This window comes from Scyliorhinus canicula, chromosome 19, assembly GCF_902713615.1.
Source record: "Scyliorhinus canicula chromosome 19, sScyCan1.1, whole genome shotgun sequence".
NCBI classification, from domain to species: Eukaryota; Metazoa; Chordata; class Chondrichthyes; order Carcharhiniformes; family Scyliorhinidae; genus Scyliorhinus; species Scyliorhinus canicula.
The window spans coordinates 93,340,444-93,365,695 of NC_052164.1; the positions used below are offsets into that span (position 1 = coordinate 93,340,444).

Here is a 25,252-nt window from a genome sequence, read left to right on the forward strand (position 1 = left end):
AAGACAAACGTCCCAGCCCAGGACCATCAGGGCCTGCCGGTCCATGTCCAGGGGTCGCTAACGGCCCCCCCCGCCCGCTCACCACGGGAACTCCTATTGTACCAAGCCCACGGGGAGATCAATCAGTAATTCTGCCGCGGTCCCCCGTTGAGGGTTAGCGCTGAAAGGTTGATGGAGTGTGGTGAAATGTGAAGGCCCCAATTTCAGACTGATCTCTGGGACCATATTAAGTGCCTAACTCCACGCTGGGGAGGTGATTAGCACGCAACGGACTGGGGAAGCAGACAAGCAAAAAAAAAAACCTGAACCAAATAGTACAGTTACACCCACCGCTTGCACGTAGTTCACCCAGAAATTCTGAGTGGGCCTCAAAACTGGCGGCCAATCTTTCTGCTCGGAGCAGCTACATGGAAAGTTGACAACTCTGGTTGAATGTTTTCCTGGAGGTTTCATCACATGATCTTGCCCCTCGCAGTGTCCCACACTCCTGCTATTGGTAGCCCAACATGCCCATCAGTACAGTCTCCTGTAATTCCCCAACCGATTGGAAAGCAAAATGCTCTCCGCTATTTAATCAGATGATTCTGGATTGCCTATCAGCCTGGCTTTCTTCCCAATTCCTTTCTTCTAATTTAGAGTACCCAATTATTTTTTTCCAATTAAGGGGCAATTTAGCGTGACCAATCCACCTAACCTGCACATCTTCGGGTTGTGGGGGTGAAACCCACGCAGACACGGGGAGAATGTGCGAACTCCACACGGACAGTGACCCGGGACCGGCGATTGAGCCCGGGTCCTCAGCGTCGTGAGGCAGCAGTGCTAACCACTGCGCCACCTTCATTTCGATTGTCAATAAACAAAGAAAATGAAATAAGAACCTGTTCACTGCCAATGTGACTTTGCACCTGGTTGCTCGTGGCCGTGTCCTGGTGAGCCACAATTAAATCCTAGGTCCTCCAGGGCAGTTCTGGAGGTTTGTTTTTAGAAAGGAGCCTGTGATGGTGGCTTCAAAGGCAGCTGGCATTTTATTCTTTCGTCATTTGTGGGGCCAGGAGGAGCACGCCCAATCACACTCACACCCTCTCTAATGCCCCTCACTCCATACTGTCATCTGGTTTGGCATAGGAGCTAGCTAATTTCCTGCCTGCCCTTGTGCTCACAGCATGCCAGTAAGGCCTGGCCACCAAGTCTTTCCCTGCTGTAATTGGGGGCTCACTCAAGATGCTTAAAAAGGTACGGATAAAGTAGACGTGGAGCTGATGCTTCCTTTTGTGGGGCATTCTAAAACGAGAGGTCATAATCTTAGAATAAGAGGTAGCAAATTTAAAACAAATCTGAGGAAAATCTACTTCTCCCAAAGGGTTGTGAATCTGTGGAATTCGCTACCCCAGGGGTGCGGTGGATGCAGGGACAGCGAGTAAAAGGAGGAGTTAAGAGAGATTTTTAATTGGTCATGGGTTGAAGGGTTATGGAGAACGGGCAGGACGGTTGAGTTGAGGCCAGGATGGGATCAGCCATGATCACATTGAGGGTGTTTAGGGTCGGGAGGTTAAATTGCCTACCCCCGCTCCAAGGTCATGTGTTCTAGGGAGGCGATTCTCTGGCTGATTGCACAATCCAGCTCTTGGTCTGTAGCATTGTAGGTAGCAGATGTGGGATCAGCCATGATAGAATGGCGGAGCAGACTCGATGGGCCGAATGGCCTAATTCTGCTCCTATATCTTATGAACTTGTAATTGCTATTGTTTGCCACATGCCCAATTCTCTGTGTGAACTAAAATCTGGGTAACAGGCAGATTCTGATTGTCACTCTCAACATCTTTTTCAATAAATTGTACATCAAAGCCTTTGGAGCCAAGTATTTTTCGAGATGATTTTGCAAATGTAGGCAAATTAGAAGACCGTAAGACGCAGGAGCAGAAGTAGGCACTCTGCCTATCGGGTCTGCTCCGCCGTTCAACGAGACCAGGGCTGATCTGATACAATCCTCAACTCCACTTTCCCGCCTCATCTCCATAACCCTCGATTCCCTTACTGATTAAAGTCTGTCTGTCCATGCTGAGGTGCTGTGTGCCAAATCGGTTGTGTTGTTCGAAACAACAATGTTAACAGGAGGCAACTTTGAAGCAGGCTAAGTGGCCAGTGTCGGTGGTGTGACAGGGTGATACATGTGGCATTATTCCCTGTGCCCAAGATTTCATGGAAAAATATCTTCCAGATTAATGCAATTTCCATGAAGAAAAATAACACAATAATTTATACATTGCCCTTTCCTCTAAACCGCACCCCCAACTGCACCATCACTGGAACCAGCTCCTTCAGTGGCAACCCACTCTGGAACTCTCTTCCTGAAAAAGTGGTGGCAGCAGAGCCTTCGAATATTTTTAAAGGGAGAGGTGGATGGATTCTTGGTAAGCAAGGGGGTGATAGATTATTGGGGGTAGGCGGGATGCAGTTTGAGGTGCCTATCAGATCAGTCATGATCTTACTGCTTGGCGGAACAGGCTCAAGGGGTCTACTTCTGCTCCTTGTTTGTATGCCTGATGAGCTAAAAACTCACAAGGTGAAATAAATTCTGCAAAGAACTCTTATACACCCCAATGTAAAATTCAACAGTTCAACCTGAGTTTGTTAAAATAACATACAGAGGCAGAGGTGGCTAACGCACCAGATCTTGCGGTGTTTGTCATTTGCTGCATAATTCCCAGTCGCTTCAAACCTGCCCAAGCAAAGCGATGTCTGCCCGTCTCGTCAAGATCCCAGTAGTTGGGCAGCACGGTGGGGCAGTGGGTAGCACTGCAGCCTCACGGCGCCGAGGTCCCAGGTTTGAACCCGGCTCTGGGTCACTGTCCGTGTGGAGTTTGCACATTCTCCCCGAGTTTGCGTGGGTTTCGCTCCCACAACCCAAAGATGTGCAGGGTAGGTGGATTGGCCACGCTAAATTGCCCCTTAATTGGAAAAAAATGAATTGGGTACTCTAAAAAATTTTTTTTTTTAAAAGATCCCAGTAGTTGGGAATCCACAGAAGAAAACTAGTGGAACGACAAACAGAGGATTAATATGCGCCACGCTTAATAACTTGATGATAGGAACCCAACAATTTTAGTCTGTAGCGGGGTTGAGACATGACTGAAAGAAGGTATTTAAGGTAATGCGCTGGAATAAGCTCTTCTATTTTATCAATTGGTACTTTATCTCTGGGGGAAACGTCATTGAAAGGATGTGCTGTAAATCAGAATAACTTGCCTGCCAGAAAAATATATCCGAAACAAGATCAGCACAGAACAGAAACCCGATAGTGCGGAGTGAAAAATACAGCGGATAAAGTCAAGCTGAACCCAATAAATGTCTGGTTCATCCTCTGCTACGCTCGGTGAAAATCTAACCCCCATCATTCAGGCAGGAGGATTTCAGTAATGCCAAGTGATTATTGAGTGTGTGTGACAGAGACCATCAGGCAGAGATTGTTAAATTAGTTTGTGATAAAACGTAGGAACCTCAATCCCTCATTCCAAAAGTTTGATATTTTTCAGAATTGTACCCATGGGTAACACCATCAAATCTTTTCTTTCTGGGCGGCACGGTGGCGCACTGCTGCCTCATGGCGCTGAGGAGCCGGGTTCGATCACGGCCCTGGGTCACTGTCCGTGTGGAGTTTGCGCATTCTCCCCGTGTCTGCGTGGGACTCACCCCCACAACCCAAAGATGTGTCCGATAGGTGGATTGGCCACGCTAAATTACCCCTTAATTGTAAAAGAATTCGGTACTCTAAATTTTTTTAAAACTCTTTTCTTTAATAAATGTTTTTTGTGCCCAACCCAATCTGTACTCGTGTTTTGTTAAGGTTACATTTTGCAGACTTTAAATTCGATCACCACTCCTCACCCTGTTAGGTCGGTCTGTCTGAGTCACTGTACAAGCCAAGCATACAACATCCTGACCGCCGGATTGTGGAGACTCACTGGAAATTTGATAGTGTGAGATCAATGAAAAAAAACTAATCAAACATCCCCTCAATGATGCTTAAAAGGGCGATGGGCTGGATTCTCCGATTTTGAGGCTATGTCCCCACGCCGCCGTGGGAACAGTGGTGTTTTGCGACAGAAACAATGGCGTAAAACAGCCACCGATCCTCCGTTTGGCTGGGGGCTAGCGTCAAGGCAGCATAGAGCACCCGGCTCTAGCTGCCGATACGGCCCGGACAATTGCTGGGTTCCGTGGCTGCGCATGCGCGCGATGGAGGCCTGCAGCGGCCGCGGCGTGCAACATTGTATCGGCCGCTCGCGGACCCAACCTGCGAAATAGTGCCCCCTTTGGCCGGCTCACGTGTCCTGGACCACATTCCTCCCCCCCCCCCCCAACAGTCCCCCCCGCCGGTGGATTGGCCCTCCCCCGACTGTGGCGACGCTAGACTGAGTCCGCAGCCGCCACGCCCAGTCCCTGACAGATGAGACCACACACGAGCGACGCCGTCGGGAATTCGGCCGGTCGGGGGCGGAGAATTAGGGGTGGGCCTCAGGCAACGTCCTGAGGCCGTCAATACGTCGTGCGGCGCACTCTCCGAGTATGCCGCTTTGGTGGGGGCGGAGCTTCGCGGAAGTGGTGGCACCCCCGATTTCGGCACAAACTTTTTTTCCACAGCCGATTGGCAAACGATTTTGCCGTTGGCGACTGGAGAATACCGACCGGGTACTCTTCGAGAGAAGGGTGGATAACTGCTGCTAGCTAGAAATGAATCTGCCTTGGCATTGCTCAGGTGAAAAGATTGTGGTCGACATTTATGAGATGTCAAGACACTGAAGCAGGATGGTTGGCGGGCATGTGTCCCGTGATTAGTTCCACAAACTAAACATGGATCATTATGAAGTGCTTTAAATTGCGGCACGTTTCCTAGAACTGATTGAAAAAGTCCCAACAATTTGTTTGCTTCCAGACACATGTAAAGTGTTCTATTTACGATGTTAACATAGGTCGACAAATCAAATGAGCTGCATTAAGAATTCTTCACATCAATAAGCAATACATGTTTGGCTTTCCTCTCCACATCAAAAGTGATTGACAGAAAATCTTACAATGACAATATCCACGCAGGGCAAGATTTATATCAGTGTAAATAACAGCCCTCCATCCATGACATAATGATATCATTCATATTATTGTTTCCCCTTGTGGGAGAGTCTAGGACCAGAGGGCAAAATCTCCGAGTAAGCAGTCGCCCATTTAATGCAAGGATGAGGAGGGATCTCTTCTCTCAGAGCGTAGGGAATCTGTGGCATTCTTTACCGCAGAGGGCTGTAGTAGCTGAGCCATTAAGTATGTTCAAGGTGAGATAGATAGATTTTTAATCAGTAAGAGAATCAAGGGTTCATAGAATCACTACAGTGCAGAAGAAGACCAATCAGCCCATCGAGTGTGCACCAACCCTCTGAAAGAGCACCCTACTTAGGCCCACTTTCCTGCCCCATCACCATAACCCCATCTAACCTGCACATCTTTGGACCCCGAGGGGCAATTTAGCATGGCCAATCCACCTAACCTGCAGACATGGGATGGTACAAACTCTACACAGACGGTCACCCATGGTCGAATCTGGATTCCTAGCGTTGTGAGACAGCAGTAGCTAATCTACCTGTCACCCTGCCAAGAGACACGGTGGCGGAGTGGTTGGCACCGCTGCCTCACGGCACCGAGGGCTCGGGTTCGATCCCGGCCCCCTACCCCTGTGGAGTTTGCACATTTCCCCCCAAAGCCTAAAAAGATGCGCAGGGCAGGTGAATTGGCCACATTAAATTGCCCCTTAATTGGGGGGGGGGAAAAGAATTGGATACAAATTTCTAAAAAGAAAAAAAAGGTGCCACTGTGCCAGTTATGGAGACAGAAGCGGGAAAGTGGAGTTGAGGATTATCATATCAGATTAGTCATGATCTCATTGAATGACATTGATGGGCCGAATGGCCCACTTCTGCTCCTACGTCATATTATGAAGAAATGGCACTGTTACTGACAGCAACACGAAGCGTTCCATGTCCCAGATTTTTAAAAAAAAGAGGCATCCTTTTAGAATCGCACATGGTACATTGAAATGCCTGACCGTGCAACAGGAAAAATTACAAGAAGACGGAAGATGAAAATGCCAAGCGATTAAGTTATATGGAACCATGACGAAATCAGTGGTTAAGCCTCAGCTATTGTATCCAATTCTGGGGCACCACATTTTGGGAAGGCTATCAAGAGCTTGGGAGAGAGCGAGTGTGGCAAATATTTACTGAAGTGGTGCCAGGGATGAATCATTACGCGGTGAAACCGGAGACGCTGAAATTGTTCTCCTCCAGCGCAGAGGGCCTTTTTGGGGAGATTTAATAGAGGCATTCAAAATTAAGTGGGATTTTGCTGGAACCAAATAATGAGAAACTGTTTCCAGTAGCGAGAGAGCTGGCAAACAAAGGACGCCAATTTAAAGGTAATTGGCAAAAGACCCAGAGAGGAGTTAAGCACAGAGTTATTACGATCTGGAAGGCACTGCCTGAAAGGATGATGGAAGCAGATTCAATAGTAACTTTCAAAAGGGAATTGGATAAACACAGGCGAAAAGGAAAGTTTGCAGGGATATGGGGAAAAGAGTGTAACTAATTAGACAGATCCCTCAAAGGCTGACACAGGCGTGACTGGCCGAATGGCCTCCTCTGTGCTGTCAGAACGTGTAACAGTAACTTCAGACAGTTTGGGTCACTCTGAATTTTGGATCGACGCAAACTATGTCCCATAAATCAGGAATTAAGGTTGACCGAATTCTGTCAGGCAATGTCTCAGTCCCAAGGCAGTTTCATATTCCCATCAGCAGCAGGACACCCGCAACCATTGGAAACTTTGAAATGAAAAATGAAAATCGCTTGTCGTCACAGGTAGGCGTCAAATGAAGTTACTGTGAAAAGCCCCAAGTCGCCACATTCCGGCGCCTGTCCGGGGAGGCTGGTACGGGAATTGAACCGTGCTGCTGGCCTGCCTTGGTCTGCTTTAAAAGCCAGCGATTTAGGCCAGTGTGCTAAACTAGATGATCATTGGGCTCGCTGGACTCTTTTAAACTTCGGGCAGGGTGCTCCATTTGGAAGACCATGCTCTCCTGCCAGGAGCGCAAATCAGGAAGCAAGTCCCAATTCTTAGCCATTTTTCCATGGCGAGGATAGTGAGGAATTCCCGAGGAATCACGCTATCGGGCTGCCATTTTGAGCGACAGCCCGATTGAGAAGTCCCGCAGCTGGGGCCCCGTAATGTAATTCAGCCTCCCCTCCTCAAAACCCACATCTATCAACCCCCTCCCCTCCCCCCCAAACATCTCAAGTAAGAATCAGTTGAGCAACTAACCACAATGTTTATAAATATCAAGCTTTGATTTACAGCTCCTGGACCACTTCAAACAGAGTTAAGTGCTATCCATTCATCGCCTTTCCCCGTTGAGTGACTTTGAAGTGGTCTGCTGTGAGACTAACAGCACTTAAATCTGTTTGCAGTGGTCCGGGAGTGTCAATCAAAGCTTGATTTTTATAAACATTGTGGTTAGTTCACAGCTCCAAATGGAAGTCCACCAATCAGAGCCCAATGTTGTTCTGTATTGCCTGCTGAGCCTATCAGCAAATTCAAAGTTATCAAGGCTCTGATTGGTGATCCCATCACAACAACCTGTCCGTATGCCACCACCATCCCTCGAGTGTCCTTGAATAATTGTGTCCCTTCATCACAAAGTTCCTCCAAGTAGATCTCATCTGAGTAAGGGTCTCCCAGGCGTTAACGTCTATGTTGCATTTCTTGAAGTAAGACGTCAGGGTGTCTTTGAAACACTTTGGCAGGCCACAATAGGCATATAATAATCAGACCCTTTCTCAAATAATGGAAGAAAAACACATTTTTCTGAATTCAACAAGGCACTTGCAAAGTGAACAAATTCCTATTCATTAGATTCCATACGTTATCACATCGAGTGTGCGAAAGACCTCTGATGGAGTCCATCTATAGCAAGGTGTTCGGATCCAGGGTCTGCATCTCAAATGGCCTGGGAATGGCCGGGGTGGGGGGGGGGGGGGGGGGGGGGGGGGGGGGGGGGGGTCAGAACAGAGAGTCATAAATCTAAAATTACAGGGACAGTGCTTGTGTCAGGAAGGAGAGGGGAAATTTGTCGCTCTGTCCCCAAAAAAGCTGTTGAGGGCGAGTGTTATTTGAAAACTTCAAATCTGAAATTTATTTCAGGCAAGGGTGTTAAAAGTTGCGGAACTCAAGCCAGAGATGGGATTTAGACATGAAAAGCCATTATCTAACCAAATGACAATACAGGCTGGAGGGGCTGAATGGCCGAGTCCTTTTCTTATGTTGATCGAAAGTTTTTTTTAAAGTTTCAGGTTCAGCAGCAGGTTAGTTCATAGAATTTACAGTGCAGAAGGAGGCCATTCGGCCCATCGAATCTGCACCGGCTCTTGGAAAGAGCACCCTACCCACGGTCAACACCTCCACCCTATCCCCATAACCCAGTAACCCCACCCAACACTAAGGGCAATTTAGCATGGCCAATCCACCTAACCTGCTCGAGTCTGTCTGATGGAACCTTCCATCAAAAAAAATGCTTCTTTTCCAAAAGGCTTCTTTGAGTATGGGTAAAGAATTTCCCTGTTGGTAGAAATGATCTTCTAAGAAGAGGACAAGGTGACGACAGCCACGGGGATACGTTTAGATGTCCTGTACCTGATAGAGTTTGATGATGTGTGGGTGATCCAGAAGTTTCATGATCTGTACTTCCCTGTAGATCTTCTCCAGGTTCACAGCGTCCAGTTGAGACTTGTCGATGATTTTTATTGCAACCTGATGCCCCAATGTGAAAGAGAAAAGGGAAAATGTGAAGCATGCAACTGATTATCATGCTGTCTCCAGTGCTCAAAATGCTGCTATCACTTTCACACTTCTACAAATTTTTGAGTAGCAGTTGCATGATTTATATTTTTATCAACTTGAATCATAGGACCATAGATTTCCTACTGTCCGGGGGGGCCATTCGGCCCATTGGGTCTGCACCGACACGCTGAAAGAGCAACCTAACTAGGCCCGCTCCCCTGCCCTTTCCCCATAATCCCAATACGCCACCTAACCTGCACATCATAGAACGTACAGTGCAGAAGGCCATTCAGCCCATCAAGTCTGCACCGACCCACTTAAGCCGTCAGTTCCACCCTATCCCCTTAACCCAATAACCCCTCCTAACCTTTTTGGTCACTGAGGGAAATTTAACATGGCCAATCCACCTAATCTGCACGCTTTTGGACTGTGGGAGGAAACCGGAGGACCCGGAGGAAACCCACGCAGACACGGGGAGAACGTGCAGACTCCGCACAGACAGTGACCCAGGAGGGAATTGAATCTGGGACCCTGGCGCTGTGAAGCCACAGTGCTAACCACTGTGCTACTGTGCTGCCCATCCTTGGACACTAAGGGGCAATCCAGCATGGCCAATCCACCTAACCTGCACATCTTTGGACTGTGGGGGGGAACCAGAGCTCCCGGAGGAAACCCACGCACACACGGGGAGAACGTGCAGACTCCGCACAGGCAGTGACCCGAGGTTGGAACTGAATCCGGGTCCCTGGCGCCATGAGGCAGCAGTGCTAACCACTGTTAAAGTAAAAAAATGCTGGAAGCAGAGGATGTTGGTCAGCATCTGATAAGGTACGGCAGGCTAGCTGCTTTGGTTGTGACCATTCATCAGAGCTCTCTCTCTCTCTCTCTCTCTCTCTCTCTCCCCCCCCCCCCCCCCCCCCCCCAAAGCATTACTCTCTCGCCTTCCGTCTCTCTCTCCCATCTGGTTAAGCATTCCCGGCCATTCTCCATTTTTATTTTACATTTCTGACATTCACTGGCTCCTTTTTGTTGCTACTTAAAAGGAAGCATTTCTTTCAGGCTCTTTTATCCCCCAGTCTGTGCCATTTACTTATAAATTTATAAGACATGAGTAAGATCGACTGAACTGAAATGCTTTATGCAAGACAGCTGTGGAGCCCGGAACTGGTGGGAACCACACGTTGGTACAGTGTTAGGACACACACTGGTACAGTTAATGAACATCACCGGGCCTCAATTACAACCAGCTCAATTTTCAATAATGTACCTTCTTCTACCAGAGTGCAGATCATTTTGGAAGGCTGGAGCAGAACAGAAGAGAACGATGAAAGGCCGTTTACTGTAAATTGCGAAATTGGCAAAAGGAAAGTCCAATAAATTTTTCCGCTAGCTTTAATTTGTTGCTGCCCATTTTTCTGACACTTGACAACAGAAGTGCCACAAACAATATTTGCAACAAATATGTTTTAAAAAGAGGGCAGTGGCAGGGCAATTCTACACAAATAAAAAACAATTAAATCTACATGAAAATGATCCCACACATAGTGCAAGTGGACGGATGCCAGAAACGAGTTGCGGGTGGGGTATTTTTGGTCTCAGTCTACCTATCTCGCTGGCTTACTTTCAGATGATTTTGCAAATGAGAACTAAATGCGGGTCTTGAACTGGAGCAACATTGTTGTACGGAATATGCAATGACATCATTGGGAGCCCATTTTCTGCCGCGTGTTCCCCATCTGTACTCACTAGTGAAATAATCTCCATAAAATATGAACCATATTTCGCAGACATGATGATACCATGTCCGCTCCCAGCAGGCTTGCCAGGCAGGACTGAATAATGAGTGTCGGGCACGACATTCCCGCCTCAAGCAGTCCCGTTTCCTCTTTCATCCTCCCGCCTCAAGCAGTCCCGTTTCCTCTTTCATCCTCCTGCATCAAGCAGTGCTGTTAGGCCGGCCTCTCGCTCGCACATCTCAAGCAGCACTATCACCGTGCTCTCTCTCTCTCTCTCACACTAAACATAAACATCTGCTGGTGTTTGACTGCTCCACACAGAGTGTGGATCTCTCTTGGCGCTATGAGCAGCACCAAGGTAACTGAATGGAATAATAAATAAATAAAAATAGTCAGGGAGGCACCCTCTTGGAGCAGTGTCCTATTGGACAGGATCAGAGGTCAGAGAATTCCGACTGTAATATTATAGCCATTCTCCAATCAACGTTCTCACCCAATCAGACTCTTTTCTGGAAGTGCAGCCTCACTGAATTTCCCCCAAAGTCCTCACAAATGCAACTTGAGGGGCGGCATGTGGCGCAATGGTTAGCACTGGGACTACGGCGCCGAGGGCCCAGGTTCAATCCCGGCTCTGGGTCACTGTCCATGTGAAGGTGGCACATTCTCCCCGTGTCTCCGTGGGGTTTCACCCCCACAACCCAAAGAGGCGCCAGTTAGGTGGATTGGCCACGCTAAATTGCCCCTTCATTGGGGAAAAAAAATAATAATTGGGTACTCAAAAAACAAATGCAACTTGCAAAGCGGCGACTACAAGAGTCCCCATTCCTAAAACGCTGCTTCTGGCTGCGAAACGCTGACCCAAACGCAACGACAGCAACCAAGGAAGCACAGAAATGGGGACGAAAAGCAACCAAGGCCAATGAAGGACATCCTCCAAACCCATTCAGTTTGAGACAAACACTCGAGTTCTCTGCAACAGGGAATGTTTTAAAATTCGGTATCCGTCTCCACACACGCTGCCACATCTGCTCAACCTTCGCAGTCATTGCTCTCGTTTTCATTTCCAATTTCCAGCATCCACAATACTTCAGCTTTGCTCCTCTCGCTGGTTCTTGGGCTCCTTGAACCCAGGTGAGAGAAGATAGGCATTTCATAAACAACATACATACGCAAACACTTGACAGGTGGTTTGGGGGGGGGGGGGGGGGGGGGGGGGTGAGAGGAGGGGGGGGGGGGGGAAGAGAAATGAATGATCTGATCAACTGCTTGAACCCATTCTACATTTACCAGTTCATCATGCTCCCAGCCATTCTATCACTCATCGCTAAGCTGTTTACATATTCTCCATGTCTGGTGAATGTCCTCTTATTTGTTTATTTGATTTCTCTCATTATATCTATTGTCTTGTGCTAATATCATTTAGCCATGACCTTTTTGCCACTTGAGCAGTTGATCAGATCATTCATTTCTCTTCCCCCACCACCTGTCAAGTGTTTGCGTATGTATGTTGTTTATGAAATGCCTATCTCCTCTCACCTGGCCTAACATTTGTTCTGCTCCTTCCCAAATGCCGCACACTGGTGACACCATGCAGTTCTGATGAATGATCTGCACTAAACACTCGCCCCCACTGCTCTTGCCGTTAAAGATTTCCAGCATCTTCTCCCCGTGTCTGCGTGGGTCTCACCCCCACAATCCAAAGATGTGCAGGGTAGGTGGATTGGCCACGTTAAATTGCCCCTTAATTGGGAAAAAAATAATTGGGTACTAGAGATTTCCAGCATCTGCAGTATTTTTCCCCAACTTCAAATCCAAGGGGCTGACCGTTCCTTTCACATGTGCCACAAGGCCTTAAGACAACCACCCGCACGGTTATAAGAATGGCTCACTTCAAACATTTTAACTGGTATTAGAAAGTTTATCATCAACGCACTAAAATGATAAAGACTTGTAGTCTGATCTTATCCCATCCCATCACCCATGGCACCTTCCCATGCAATCACAGAAGGTGTAACACCTGCCCCTTTACCTCTTCCATGCTTAAAGTTCCGGGTCCAAAACACACATTCCAGGTTAAGCAGCGTTTCACTTGCACCTCTTCCAATCTGGTCTATTGCATTCGCTGCTCCCAATGTGGTCTCCTCTATATCGGAAAGACCAAACGCAGACTGGGTGATCGCTTTGTTGAGCATCTTCGGTCTGTTCGCATTCAGGATCCTGGCCTTCCTGTTGCTTGCCATTTTAACAAAAGACCCTGCTCCCATGCCCACATGTCTGTTCTTGGCCTGCTGCAATGTTCCAGTGAAGCGCAACGCAAACTGAAGGAACAACATCTCATCTTCCGGTTAGGCACACTACAGCCTTCCGGCCTCAACATCGAATTCAACAACTTCAGATGATTAGCTCTACCCCACCTCGACCCCTTTGTTTTCATCCCATTTCATTTTAACTGTTTTTTACCATTTCTTTCTTTCCTGCACCTTTCTCCTCTTTGCTTCCCCCTTCCCCTCCCCCCACACCTACAGTTCATCCTCTGATGTTAGTTTTCCTGCTGTTTGACCTTTCACATCTTTTGTCCTCTCTGGGGACTGCCAATAGCACTCTTTGACCTTGGTATCTGTGGCCATTAGCACCCGGTTTCCCTGGGTTTCTGTGGCTATGACATCTTTCATTCCTACTCCACAGTATAAATATTTCCCACTCTCTCTGTCTGTTAGCTTTGACAAAGAGTCATCGGACTCGAAACGTTAGCTCTTTTCTCTCCCTCCAGATGCTGCCAGACTTTGAGATTTTCCAGCATTTTCCCTTTCGTTTCAGATTCCAGCATCCGCAGTAATTTGCTTTTATTTATTATTTGTCTGATCTTATTCGCTTGACATAGCTGATGGTTCAAGTGACCCAAAAGGCTGTTGAAATAATGGTCCTAGTGGCTCTCGAAAATCTCGCAGCACAATTCAAAGAGGAGCTGTAATATCATAGAATTTACAGTGCAGAAGGAGGCCATTCGGCCCATCGAGTCTGCACCGGCTCTTGGAAAGAGCACCCTACCCACGGTCAACACCTCCACCCTATCCCCATAACCCAGTAACCCCACCCAACACTAAGGGCAATTTTGGACAATTTATCATGGCCAATCCACCTAACCTGCACATCTTTGTGACTGTGGGAGGAAACCGGAGCACCCGGAGGATACCCACACAGACACGGGGAGGATGTGCAGACTCTGCACAGACAGTGACCCAAGCCGGAATTGAACCTGGGACCCTGGAGCTGTGAAACGATTATGCTATCCACAATGCTACAATGCTACCGTGCTGCCACCGGAGCTGGCAAGCGATTGCTCAGTACAGGATCTTAATAGTGGTAGCAACATGTACTGTCAGCAACATACCCGTGTGACACCAAGTGGTTCAAGTCAGGGTCACAATTATGAACCCCAAAGTGACTTGGATGAGCTAAAGTGTACATAACCCAAATTCTGTTGTTACCATCCGAATTTGTACTGAAAACTGTTCACCTATCATCCTGGTCTTCACTGGCCTACGTCAGCTCCTGGTCCTTTGGGCCTTCATGTAGCCTCACATCCAACCTCTCCCTATCTTTGTAACGTCCTGCAGCCCCCTACAATCAATGCTATCTCTGCACGGCCCATTCTCACCTCTTCGACATCACTAGTTGTATTCACTCCACCAACAGTGAGAGTGCCTTCAACTGCCAAGATCTGGATTTCCTTCTCTAAATCTCAGCCTCCATCTCTTTTGCCTACTTTAAGGCGCTCCTGAAAATCCACTTCTTTAACCAAACCTTTGGTCCTCTGGAATAGCCACATAAACGCCGTGGCTCCAAGAGCTCGTCACTTACCACCTGATTCCCCCAAAGCCTGTCCACCATCTGCAAGGCACAAGTCAGGAATGTGATGGAATACTCTGCACTTGCCTGGATGAGCGCAGCTCCAACAAAACTCGAGAACCTCGACACCACCAGCACAAGGCAGCCTGCTGGACTGGCACCCAATCCACCATCTTCAACATTCGTTCCCTCCACCACAGACATTCAGTGGCAGCCGTGCCAACCATCTACCAGGCGCATTCCAACAACGCACCAAGGCTCCTTAGACGGCACCTTCCAAACCCGTGATCATTACCACCGACAAGGACAAGATCAGCAGATGCATGGGAGCACCAACACACGCAAAGTTCCCCTTCAACTCGTACACCATCCTGAGTTGGAACTCTCTATCGTCGTTCCTTCTCTGTCGCTGGGGTAAAAGCCTGCAATGCCCTTCCTAACTGCACGGTGGGTGAACCTACATTACACGGACTCCAGCGGTTCAAGAACGTTGCTCACCACAAGTTTCTGAAGGGCAATTAGAAATGGGCAGCAAACACTGGCCTAGCCAGTGACACTCACATCTTGTGAAAGAGCAAGAATCTGTCTTATATCGCCACACGTGGCTCAGTGTTAAATTTCTTTTGATAACAACCGGTCACATGCCTTGGAACATTTGATGACAGAAAGGCATTATATAAATGCAAGTTTCTTTTTATTTGTTCATGGGACATGGGTGTCACAGCATTTATTGCCCATCCCTAATTGTTCTTGAGGGGGCAGTTCAGAGTCAACCACATTGCTGTGGGTCTGGAGTCACATGTAAGGCAGACCAGGTAAGGACGGCAGATTTATTTCCCCAAAGGGTATTATTGAACCAGATGGGTTTTTCTTGTCCAGAGACTTGCTGTTTAATACTTGCAGCCTGCTCTTTGTTATCAGGGGTTATGTCCAGGATCCAGTGGTTCCAGTAGTGAGCCGCACTGAAAGGAACGTGTCTCAGGAGATCGTGGCTACACAGCCTGTGATTTGCTGTCCATTAAAATGACTGCTGGGAGGATTAGATCGGAAAGCAACTCAGCCAACCCAATCTTGAACAATTCGTAGCTGGAATTCACTAATTTGGGGGTTGATGTTGCACACCGCAGTATCAATGAACAGGTTGTGTGAAACGGGTTTTTGATGGCACAGTGGTTAGCGCTGCTGCCTCACAGCGTCAAGGGCCCGGATTGAATTCCGGCTTTGGGTGACTGTGTGGAGTTTGCATGTTCTCCCCATGTCTGCCTGGGTTTCCTCTGGGTGCTCCGGTATCCTCGCACAGTTGGGTGGACTGACCATGTTAAATTGTCCCTTAGTGTCCAAAGATGTGTATAGTTAGATGGGGTTACGGGGTTTCAGGAATAGGCTGGGGTAGTGGGCCAGTGTGGGGTGCTCTCTCAGAGGGCTGGTGCAGACCCGATGGGCCTCGCTCTGCATTGTAGGAATCCTATGGTTAGTTTAAGCGACAAGTTCAAAATACATGGACGGCGTTGCTCTTCGAAGGAGCTGATGTGGACTCAATGGGCCGAATGGCCACCTAGTGTGCGCTGTGCAATTCTACAATTCTGTGAAAGAGGGAGGAATTTCACGTCAACACTTTAGCTCATTCATTACAACACAATTTTATAGTCTTACGTTTGGAAGATTTCAACACTCGAGTTATGGAAATCTAGATCGGAACACGAGGGAAAAAAGTACAGGAGATTACGCTGATTGGGTTAGATGAGGGAGCGGAGGAGGCTCATGTGGATTAAACATCTGGCACAGATCAAGTGGACAAATGGTCAGTTTCTGCACATAATTCAATGAAGTGTAAAAGGAACACACTCTACTTGTTTTATAATGTGCAGGCCAGTCCCGAGAACCTTACGTTAAGATTTCCCAGTAATGTGCTGCAAGAACTATCTTTTAAAAAATTATTCGGCTTGCTCAGTCCAGTTTGTGTATGACTTTAACATTTCTGTGTGGCGAGTCAGCTGAATGATTCATCCTTGACACAACGCTAACTCTGCCAGCCCTACAAATGTCATCGAACCCCAGTAACTGTGAGAACTAATCAGTGATTAGCAAGGGCCGTGAGTCACCACTTGGTCAAGTCACGAGGTTTCAGCTAAAGGCCCTGAGCTCCTGTAACTTTCCCTGAAAGCCAGGGAGAAGAAAACCCTGAATTCAAAGTGAACTAATTAAGTTCTCATTGAAGTTAAATATCAATCTGGTTTTCTAACAATGCCATGTTTTTGTTTTTTTAAACCTGTTTGGTTAAGGATGGAAGAGGTGTCTGCGGCAATGGTGTGTATCAGCGAGCCAGGCCTCGGAGCTGACTGTAAAGGGCACTGCTGTCACTGGCATACTTCTGTTTGGTTAGAGTCAATGGTGCAACATAAATCACATTGAATCATGTCCCTCGTGTGTGGCCTTGTGATATGGGTCATCTGGGTCCCTTGCCGAATAGGGAGGATATATATTTTTTTATACGGAGGCACACAAGCCACAGCTCACCTGGCAGCTCTCCCACCTCAGATTCAGAAAACGGAAGCTGCCAATCCTACTGCAGGTACCATGGGGAGTGCTGCGGTGCCAGAGATGCATTTTTTTTGCAGATGGAACGTTAAATGGAGGGCCCTTTGTTGTAATGTGTTGTGTGCGTGGTTCCTAAAAGGTTCCAAGTCTGACATAACTTCACAGCAAGTGCCTAAGGGCGGCAGGGTGGTGCAGTGGTTAGCACTGCAGCCTCGTGGCGCCAGGGACCCGGGTTTGAATCCCGGCCTCGGGTCACTGTCCGCCTGGAGTTTGCACATTCTCCCTGTGTCTGCGTGGGTTGCACCCCCAACAACCCCAAGATGTGCAGGGTAGGCAGATTGGCCACGCTAAATTGCCCCTTAATTGGGGAAAAGAATAATTTGGTACTTCAAATTTTTATTTTTTTATAAACAGCAAATGTTTATCAACGACTCATAATTATGTGCAGTATAAGGCTAAACTGAAGTGAAAATGGCTTATTGTCACATGTAGGCTTCAAATGAAGTTACTGTGAAAAGCCCCAAGTCGCCACATTCCGGCGCCTGTTCGGGGAAGCTGGTACAGGGATTGAACCATGCTGCTGGCCTGCCTTGGTCTGCTTTCAAAGCCAGCTCTTTAGCCCTGTGCTAAACCAGCCCCTTGCTAAACTAAACTAGGAGCCACCTCTATACCTGCCTCTGCCTTGTCTCTGTCCAGTCCAAGGCCTAGATTCAGGTCATGTGTCCCCGTACACCACAGTGTGGGCGATACTGTGCCCTGTCCCACATTAACCCTTTCTATGTCAGACTCTTATACAACGCCCATCACTCTTTCTGGTGAGCATAAGCAATACGGTAGCATTATTTTGAAGAATAACAGGGCAATTCTCCCTGATGTCCTGGTCAATATTTATCCCCCAACCAATATCACTGAAAGCAGATTATCTGGTTATTAATGTTTAATGGACCTGGATGTACATTACGGAGCCGCTATGTTGCCTCCATTACAACAGTGAGCATACTTCAGAAGTACGTCATTGGAGGTAAAGTACTTTGGGCATCCTGAGATGGTGAAAATTGCTATATAAATGCAAATTCCCTCTTTTCACTTTGACAATGAATGAATTACCAGGATGCTCCACTGTTTTAAAGTAGCAATTACAGCGCTGAGGGTTCAGGGTGACTTCAAATAACCCAGAAAGAACCTGCACTCCTCACAAAATACACAGAATCTATTTTCTTCAGCCTCGTTTGAATTGGGATGCGATTTCAATTCTCAAGCTCTTCCAATCTTCAGCATCATTAACTTTGTGGCTTTTAAACTAAAACAGCAAGCTGATTCAACGTCAAAATCCCAAGGGCAATTAGGGATGGGCAATGAAGGCTGAGCTTTCCAGCAACACCCACAACCCACAAACGAATAAATAAAGAAAAATGTCCCAGTGGTGGGAAACAGGGTTGGCGTGAAAATTCATTTCATGGTTAGATCGCAGTCTCAGAGGAGATCATCAAGGAATCATTCGGAAAAAGAAAACTGTTTCCTTACTTGGTGTGAAAACCTACCCTGTGTTTGAATTTTGGGAACACTGCATTACATGGAATACTACAGCACAGGAACACACCATTCGATCTACAGTTGAGAGAGAGAGAGAGAGAGAGAGAGAGAGAGAGAGAGAGAGAGAGTCCGCAACATATTGCCAGCCCACTCTAGCCACTGGGGCATCCAAAGCTCAGAAGATATCTTGGCCTTGATGATAGTGCAAACAGGGCGGCACAGATGTGCAGTGGTTAGCACTGCTGCTTCATGCCACCCAGAGCCCAGGTTTGATCCCGGCCCCGGGTCACTATCCGTGTGGACAAAGAACAAAGAAACATACAGCTGAGGAACAGGCCCTTTGCTCCTCCAAGCCTGCGCCGACCATGCTGCTCGCCGAACCTTAAACCTTCTACACTTCCGGGTTCCGAATCCCTCTATTCCCATCCTATTCGTGTATTTGTCAAGGCGCCCCTTAAATGCCACTATCATACCTACTTCCACCATCTCCTCTGGCAGTGGGTTCCAGACACCCACTATCCTGTGTATTATAGAATTTTACAGTGCAGAAGGAAGCCATTCGGCCCATCGAGTCTGCACCAGGCCTTGGAAAGAGTATCCCACTTAAGGCCACGCCTCCACCCAATCCCTGTAACCCAGTAACCCCATCTTGACACCAAGGGCAATTTAGCCTGGCCAATCCACCTAACCTGCACATCTTTGGACTGTGGGAGGAAACCGGCGCACCCGGAGGAAACCCACGCAGACACGGGGAGAACGTGCAGATTCCACACAGCCAGTGACCCAAGCCGGGAATCGAACCTGGGACCCTGGAACTGTGAAGCAACTGTGCTACCCACTGTGCTACCGTGCTGCCCACCCTGTAAAAAGACTTCCCTCACACATCTCCTCTATACCTTGCCCCTCGCACCTTAAACCCACGACCCTTAGCAATTATCTCTTGCATCCTGGGAAAAAGCTTCTGACTATCCACTCTGCCCATGCCCCTCATAATTTTGTGGACTTCTATCAGACCTGCACACTATATTCCAAGTAAGCTCGCACATTCTCCACTGTGTCTGCGTGGGTTTCACCCCCACAACCGAAATTTGTGCAGGGTAGGTGGATTGGCCATGCTAAAATGCCCCTTAATTGGAATTTTTTTTTTTTTAAAGTTAAATTATCCCCATAAACTTGGTATGCATTCCATTAAGTTTATTTTCAATTTTCTTTTATAAATTTAGAGTACCCAATTATTTTTTTTACAATTGTGGGGCATGGACAATTTAGCGAGGACAATTCACCTACCCTGCACATCTGTTGGGGTGTGGGGGTGAAATCCACGCAGACACGGGGAGAATGTGCAAACTCCACACGGACAGTGACCCGGGTCCTCAGCGCTGTAGGTAGCAGCGCTAACCACTGCGCCAGCAAGCCACCCGCATCCCATTAAGTATAAAAGATTGAAGGGGTATTTTGATCGGGGTATTTAAAACGTTGGTTGGGGAGAAAACTATTTTCTTAGTCCTGCAAAATCAAAAATGAGCAGGCATCGTCTTAAAATTGGAGCCACTGAGGGGGAAAATCAGGAAAAGTCTTTCTCCCCAAAACAAAGAATAGTATAAATCAGAAATTCTCTTTGGCAAAAGATTCTGGATATTGAAATGATTGAAATTTTGAAACGATTGGAACAAGTTTTGTTGGCGAAGAATATCAGTGGTTGTTGAACCGAGGTACAAGTTAGCCATGGTCCAAATGAATGGTGACGTAGACTCAAAGAGCTGAACGACCTTCTCCCGTTTCTTTGTTCAAAACAGGATCAACCAATTGTGGACTGCTTCCATTCTCTCTCTCCCTCTCCCACTTGTCTACACGCTTCTTCATCAACACAACTTCATTCTTTCAGTCAAGTAATTATACCTGTGTTTAAAAACGGAAGCAGCGCGTCTGAATGTTTGCCGTTCATCGATTCACTTGCCGCCACATCCCGGCTCGTGACCATGGAACAAACAGCTCACGGGTTTTAGTACAATTTCTCACCGTCGGGTTTGCAGTTAGCCATCCTCCCATTTAACAGGCGAGAGTTGAAATATTTTTACTGGACTCGCTCAGCTGCCTGACTAGGAATTATTGAGCTAGTTTTCAATCTCCCCACGTGATGCAATAATCATTTATACATTCCTTCAGCAGAAGTGAAGGCTGTATTCTCCACTAGAGTACAATGAGTATACTGTATGAAAATGTCACACTGAACAGGTCATATTTTCTTTAATATGCCTCAAAATGGCCAAAAATAAAATAGCTTCAAGATAGAACATAAGGTAGAAGATCGGACATGATCTTACCACTGCACCTATTTCCTATGTATAAATTCCCAAATCATACAAGTATATGTACAGGAGGAGGCTATATTAGCTCATTGTGTTGTACTATATACAGTGCTGCACCTTTACTAGACACTTCTATCGCATTTCTCTCCTTTTCTCCTCTGTACAGGTGCCAGTTGGATCCATTATTCCTAGATGCTTTGAGGCAATGGAGTAAATATAATGCAGTAACTGCATCTGCTTTAACAATACATCCCAAGAAGTGCAGGTTCTTTCTGGGTTATCTGAAGTCACCCTGAGCCCTCAGCACCGTAATTGCTACTTCAAACAGAGGAGCATCCTGGTAATTCATTCATTGTCAAAGTGAAAAGAGCGAATTTGCATTTATATAGCAATTTTCCCAATCCAAAGTACTTTACCACCAATGAGGTGCTTCTGAAGTGTACTGACTATCGTAATGGAGGAAACACGGGCAGCTCCTTTATTACAAGTGGGATGGAGTTGAGAAGTCCTATTCCGACTGTGCACAGCATTGGAGAGACCTCAACTGGAGTATTGCGTTCCATTTTGATCCCCTTACTTAAGGAAGGATATTGGAAGTAGGTTCACTGGGCTGATTCCTGGGATGAAGGAGTTGTATCACACGGAAAGGTTCAGCAGGTTGGGCCTATATTCATTAGGGTTGCGAAGAATGAGATGTGATCTTATTGATACATTGGATTCTGAGGGGGGGCTTGACAGGGTAGTTGCTGGGAGGGTATTTCATCTCGTGGGGGGGAGTTTAGAACTCGAGGTTACAGTCTGGAAATAAACGGTTTCCCATTTAAGACAGAGATGAGGAGGAAATTGTCTTCTCAGAGAGCTGTTAGTTCTTGGAATACACTCCCACACACAGCAGTAGAGGCGGAGTCATTGAATACATTCAAAGCTGGGCTAGACAGATTTTTGATCGACCAGGGAGTTGAGGGTTAAAGGGGAAGAGAAAAGAATTAAAGCCACAAATCAGATCAGTCATGATCTTACTGAATGATGGAACAGGCTCTATGGGCCAAATGGCCTACTCCTGCTCCTATTTTTTTATGATCTTATGAACACACTGCCATCGACAAACAAAAAAAGAGTGCAGGGGATGACGAACAATACATGTTGACCTGGGCCAAATAATGTTTAGACACCAGTACTGCCATTATTTAAATGAACAACCACAAACAGAACACCAAAGATCTTAAAAGGATTAGGCGTGTAATCCATCATTTCCATAGACTATTCATGCTATGGAAGGTACTATTCAAAACATTCAAAAGGAACATTTTGCAAATGTTTCCTCTTCTACACCTTTTTCCTATATGCATGATCCAATACTGTAGAATATTTCTAGATCCTAGAACAGCCGCCTTTCCAATATTTTGTCTTAACATCCAACCCCAGTCCTATTCCAAACACTTTCCCTCCCGTTCCATGTTAAAGTGGTCAGCTAGGTTCGATTGGTATCACTCGTGCTTCTGAGACAGAGAGCCTAATGCTCAAGGCGCACTGTCGGACTTGAGCACATTATTCATGCTCTTTCAGTGCGGTTACAGACAAAGGTGTTGCTTAGTCGGAGGTGATGTTTTTTGAAATTAAATACTAAAAGCAATGCTCAGCTCCCCATTCTGATAGTGAAGTGTCACGAGAATGCCACTTTAAGAAATGTTTGTCTTTTCAAGTGGCTGAAGTGATGTCAGTGTGTGGGTGGAGCTGGGCTCTGGCTCTGCTTTTTACTTTCGCTTTGAGCTGTAAACTGTTTTTGACTCGGAGTTTTAGTTTCGTTTTCAGTTGGAGAGCTGCATTCAACCCAAGGTGTATTTTGGTCTCATTCATGCTAAAGAATGTCTTCAGATCACTTGATGACTTCAAAGTAATACCCGTTTCTGTAAGGAATGCAAACCTACTGTCTTATGGATGTTGTTAGGAAAATTACTAAGGGTTACCTATAGAGTACTGTATCTTTTGGGGGAGTATCAGTGTTGGTAGTTGGTAAGATGTTACTGTGAGTTTAAAAAATGTTAACTGGTTTCATAGAATAAACATGGTTTGTTTAAAAATGCTTTAGATCTCTGTTGCATCACACCTATAAATTGGGCCCTTGTGCTACCCATAAACAAAATCTATTAAATGTTGTGGGTCAGGTGAACACCATGATATACGTTGGTGTTCTCTAAACCCTGGCCCATAATAAATGGTACTGTGGCACATGCACCTAAACTATCAGAAGAGCAGGGGGGCGGGTTTGCTGGTGTCCAGACCAGCATTCCTCCCCCAGACAGCAGCTCCAAAATGTTTGCCAGGGAATAGAATACAAGAATGATTACCCTTCCAAAACATATTTTAAAAGATAGTGAAGTGCTTTGAATAACAATCAGGTGACACAAGGCTTATCCAGGATTCCACATATACACAGGAGAAGGAGAAGGAAAGGATTGGAGGTGGAGGTGATGGTGTGGGTTTAATCCTTCTAAACACTAATCCAAATTAATGCATCATCCATTTTTCTCAGCATTTTAGAAATCTAGGTCACGGGGTTAATCTCCCCAATCTACAACCCTGGGAAATCACACGCACGCACACATTCCAGTGAAGAATGCCAGAAATCTGCTTCCTACGGGCAAGGTTCCACTTCAGGATTTCACACTTTTAATAATCGGGCCCCATTTCTCCTCTCCACCTTCTTTGACAGATTCCGTAGGGGGAGTTTCTCAACACAACTTATTGTCTTTTAAGTTCGGTAGTCAACTTTATTTCTCACCTCTGAACTCTCAAATGCATTGATGTCATTATCAAAGCTGGACCTAGAACAGCACACATTATTCCAAATCTGTCCTTAATGGCATTATCAAGGTTAGAACATTTTTTTTCCCAATTTATCATCAAACGTCCTTGGTATGCCTCCAGATTACGATATAGCCTTGTTGATAACAGTTTTGTGTCAACTGTAAAGTTCCACTGGGCAGTCAGCACTCTCCCACTTATACAGCGGGAAATATTCTAAACATGCATTTATGCAGCATTCCTCATGTTGAAGGTTTGAGGGTTCTTTACCCAAGAAAAAGGAGAACACCAACTGGAACGGAAAGGATTTGCGGAGGAGTGAGTGCCCATTGTACGGTCAAAGAGACAGGTTTTTACAAGGCTTTCAAAGGCATGTAGGCATGGCAAGAAAACAGTGGTTTAGGAGGAGAGTTTCAGGGGGGTGTACATGATGGCCGAAGGATTAGTCTAAGCATTGGACAAACGGTAAGGTGAAGTCAGAGAAGTGAAGAGTTCAGGCTCGAACATCTTCCACATAGCCTGGGCTGAGACCATGGAATCACCTGGAAGCTATGAGGGTTTTCACAGAGACATTGATGTGGAATTAGAAAAAAAGGGTTGTGAGGTTTTGTAGGAGAAATAACAAAGGAATATTAGGCCCAGGATAGAATTACATAGAATTTACAGTGCAGGAGGCCATTCGGCCCATCGAGTCTGCACCGGTTCTTGGAAAGAGCATCCTACCCAAGGTCAACACCTCCACCCTATCCCCATAAGCCAGTAATCCCACCCAACACTAAGGGCAATTTTGGACACGAAGGGCAATTTAGCATGGCCAATCCACCTAACCTGCACATCTTTGGACTGTGGGAGGAAACCGGAGTACCCGGAGGAAACCCACGCACACACGGGGAGGATGTGCAGACTCCGCACAGACAGTGACCCAAGCCGGAATCGAACCTGGGACCCTGGAGCTGTGAAGCGATTGTGTTATCCACAATGCTACCGTGCTGCCCTCTGAAATGTATTAATTAGCGGGAGTGAGTCGATCAGAGATCATTTGGGATACTACCAAAAATACTAGTTTCAAAGGCTTGAGAAAAAACCTTCCTACTCTCCTTTGGATAATAACCTTTATTATTGTCACAAGTCGGCTTACATTAACACTGCAATGAATTTACCGTGAAAATCTCCCAGTTGCCGCACTACAGTGCCTGTTCGGGTACACGGAGGGAGAATTCAGAATGTCCAATTCACCTAAGAAGCACGTCTTTCGGGACTTGTGGGAGGAAACTGGAACACCGAGGAAACCCACACAGACACGGGGAGAACGTGCAGACTCCACACCGACAATGACCCAAGCCGGGAATCAAACCTGGGACCCTGAACCAACTCTAACCTCTTATTCCCCATCCCACTTCAGGCACCATATCCTTTTTTAAAATAAATTTAGAGTACCCAATTAATTTATTCTAATTAAGGGGCAATTTAGCACGGCCAATCCACCTACCCTGCACATCTTTGGGTTGTGGGGGCGCAACTCACGCAAACATGGGGAGAATGTGCAAACTCCACACGGACAGTGACACAGGACCGGGATCAAACCTGGGACCTTGAGGCAGCAGT

General features: G+C 46.7%; 1 protein-coding gene across 3 annotated transcripts in view; it reads right to left on the minus strand.

Moving 5' to 3' along the window:
- sik2a (salt-inducible kinase 2a) overlaps positions 1 to 25,252 on the minus strand; it is a 164,114-nt gene that overhangs the window by 113,996 nt on the left and 24,866 nt on the right. For all 3 annotated transcript variants that reach the window (XM_038779352.1, XM_038779350.1, XM_038779353.1), the window contains exon 2: positions 8,731 to 8,847. In XM_038779352.1, the coding sequence (XP_038635280.1) occupies positions 8,731 to 8,847 (117 nt within the window). The remainder of the gene's footprint in view (positions 1 to 8,730; positions 8,848 to 25,252) is intronic.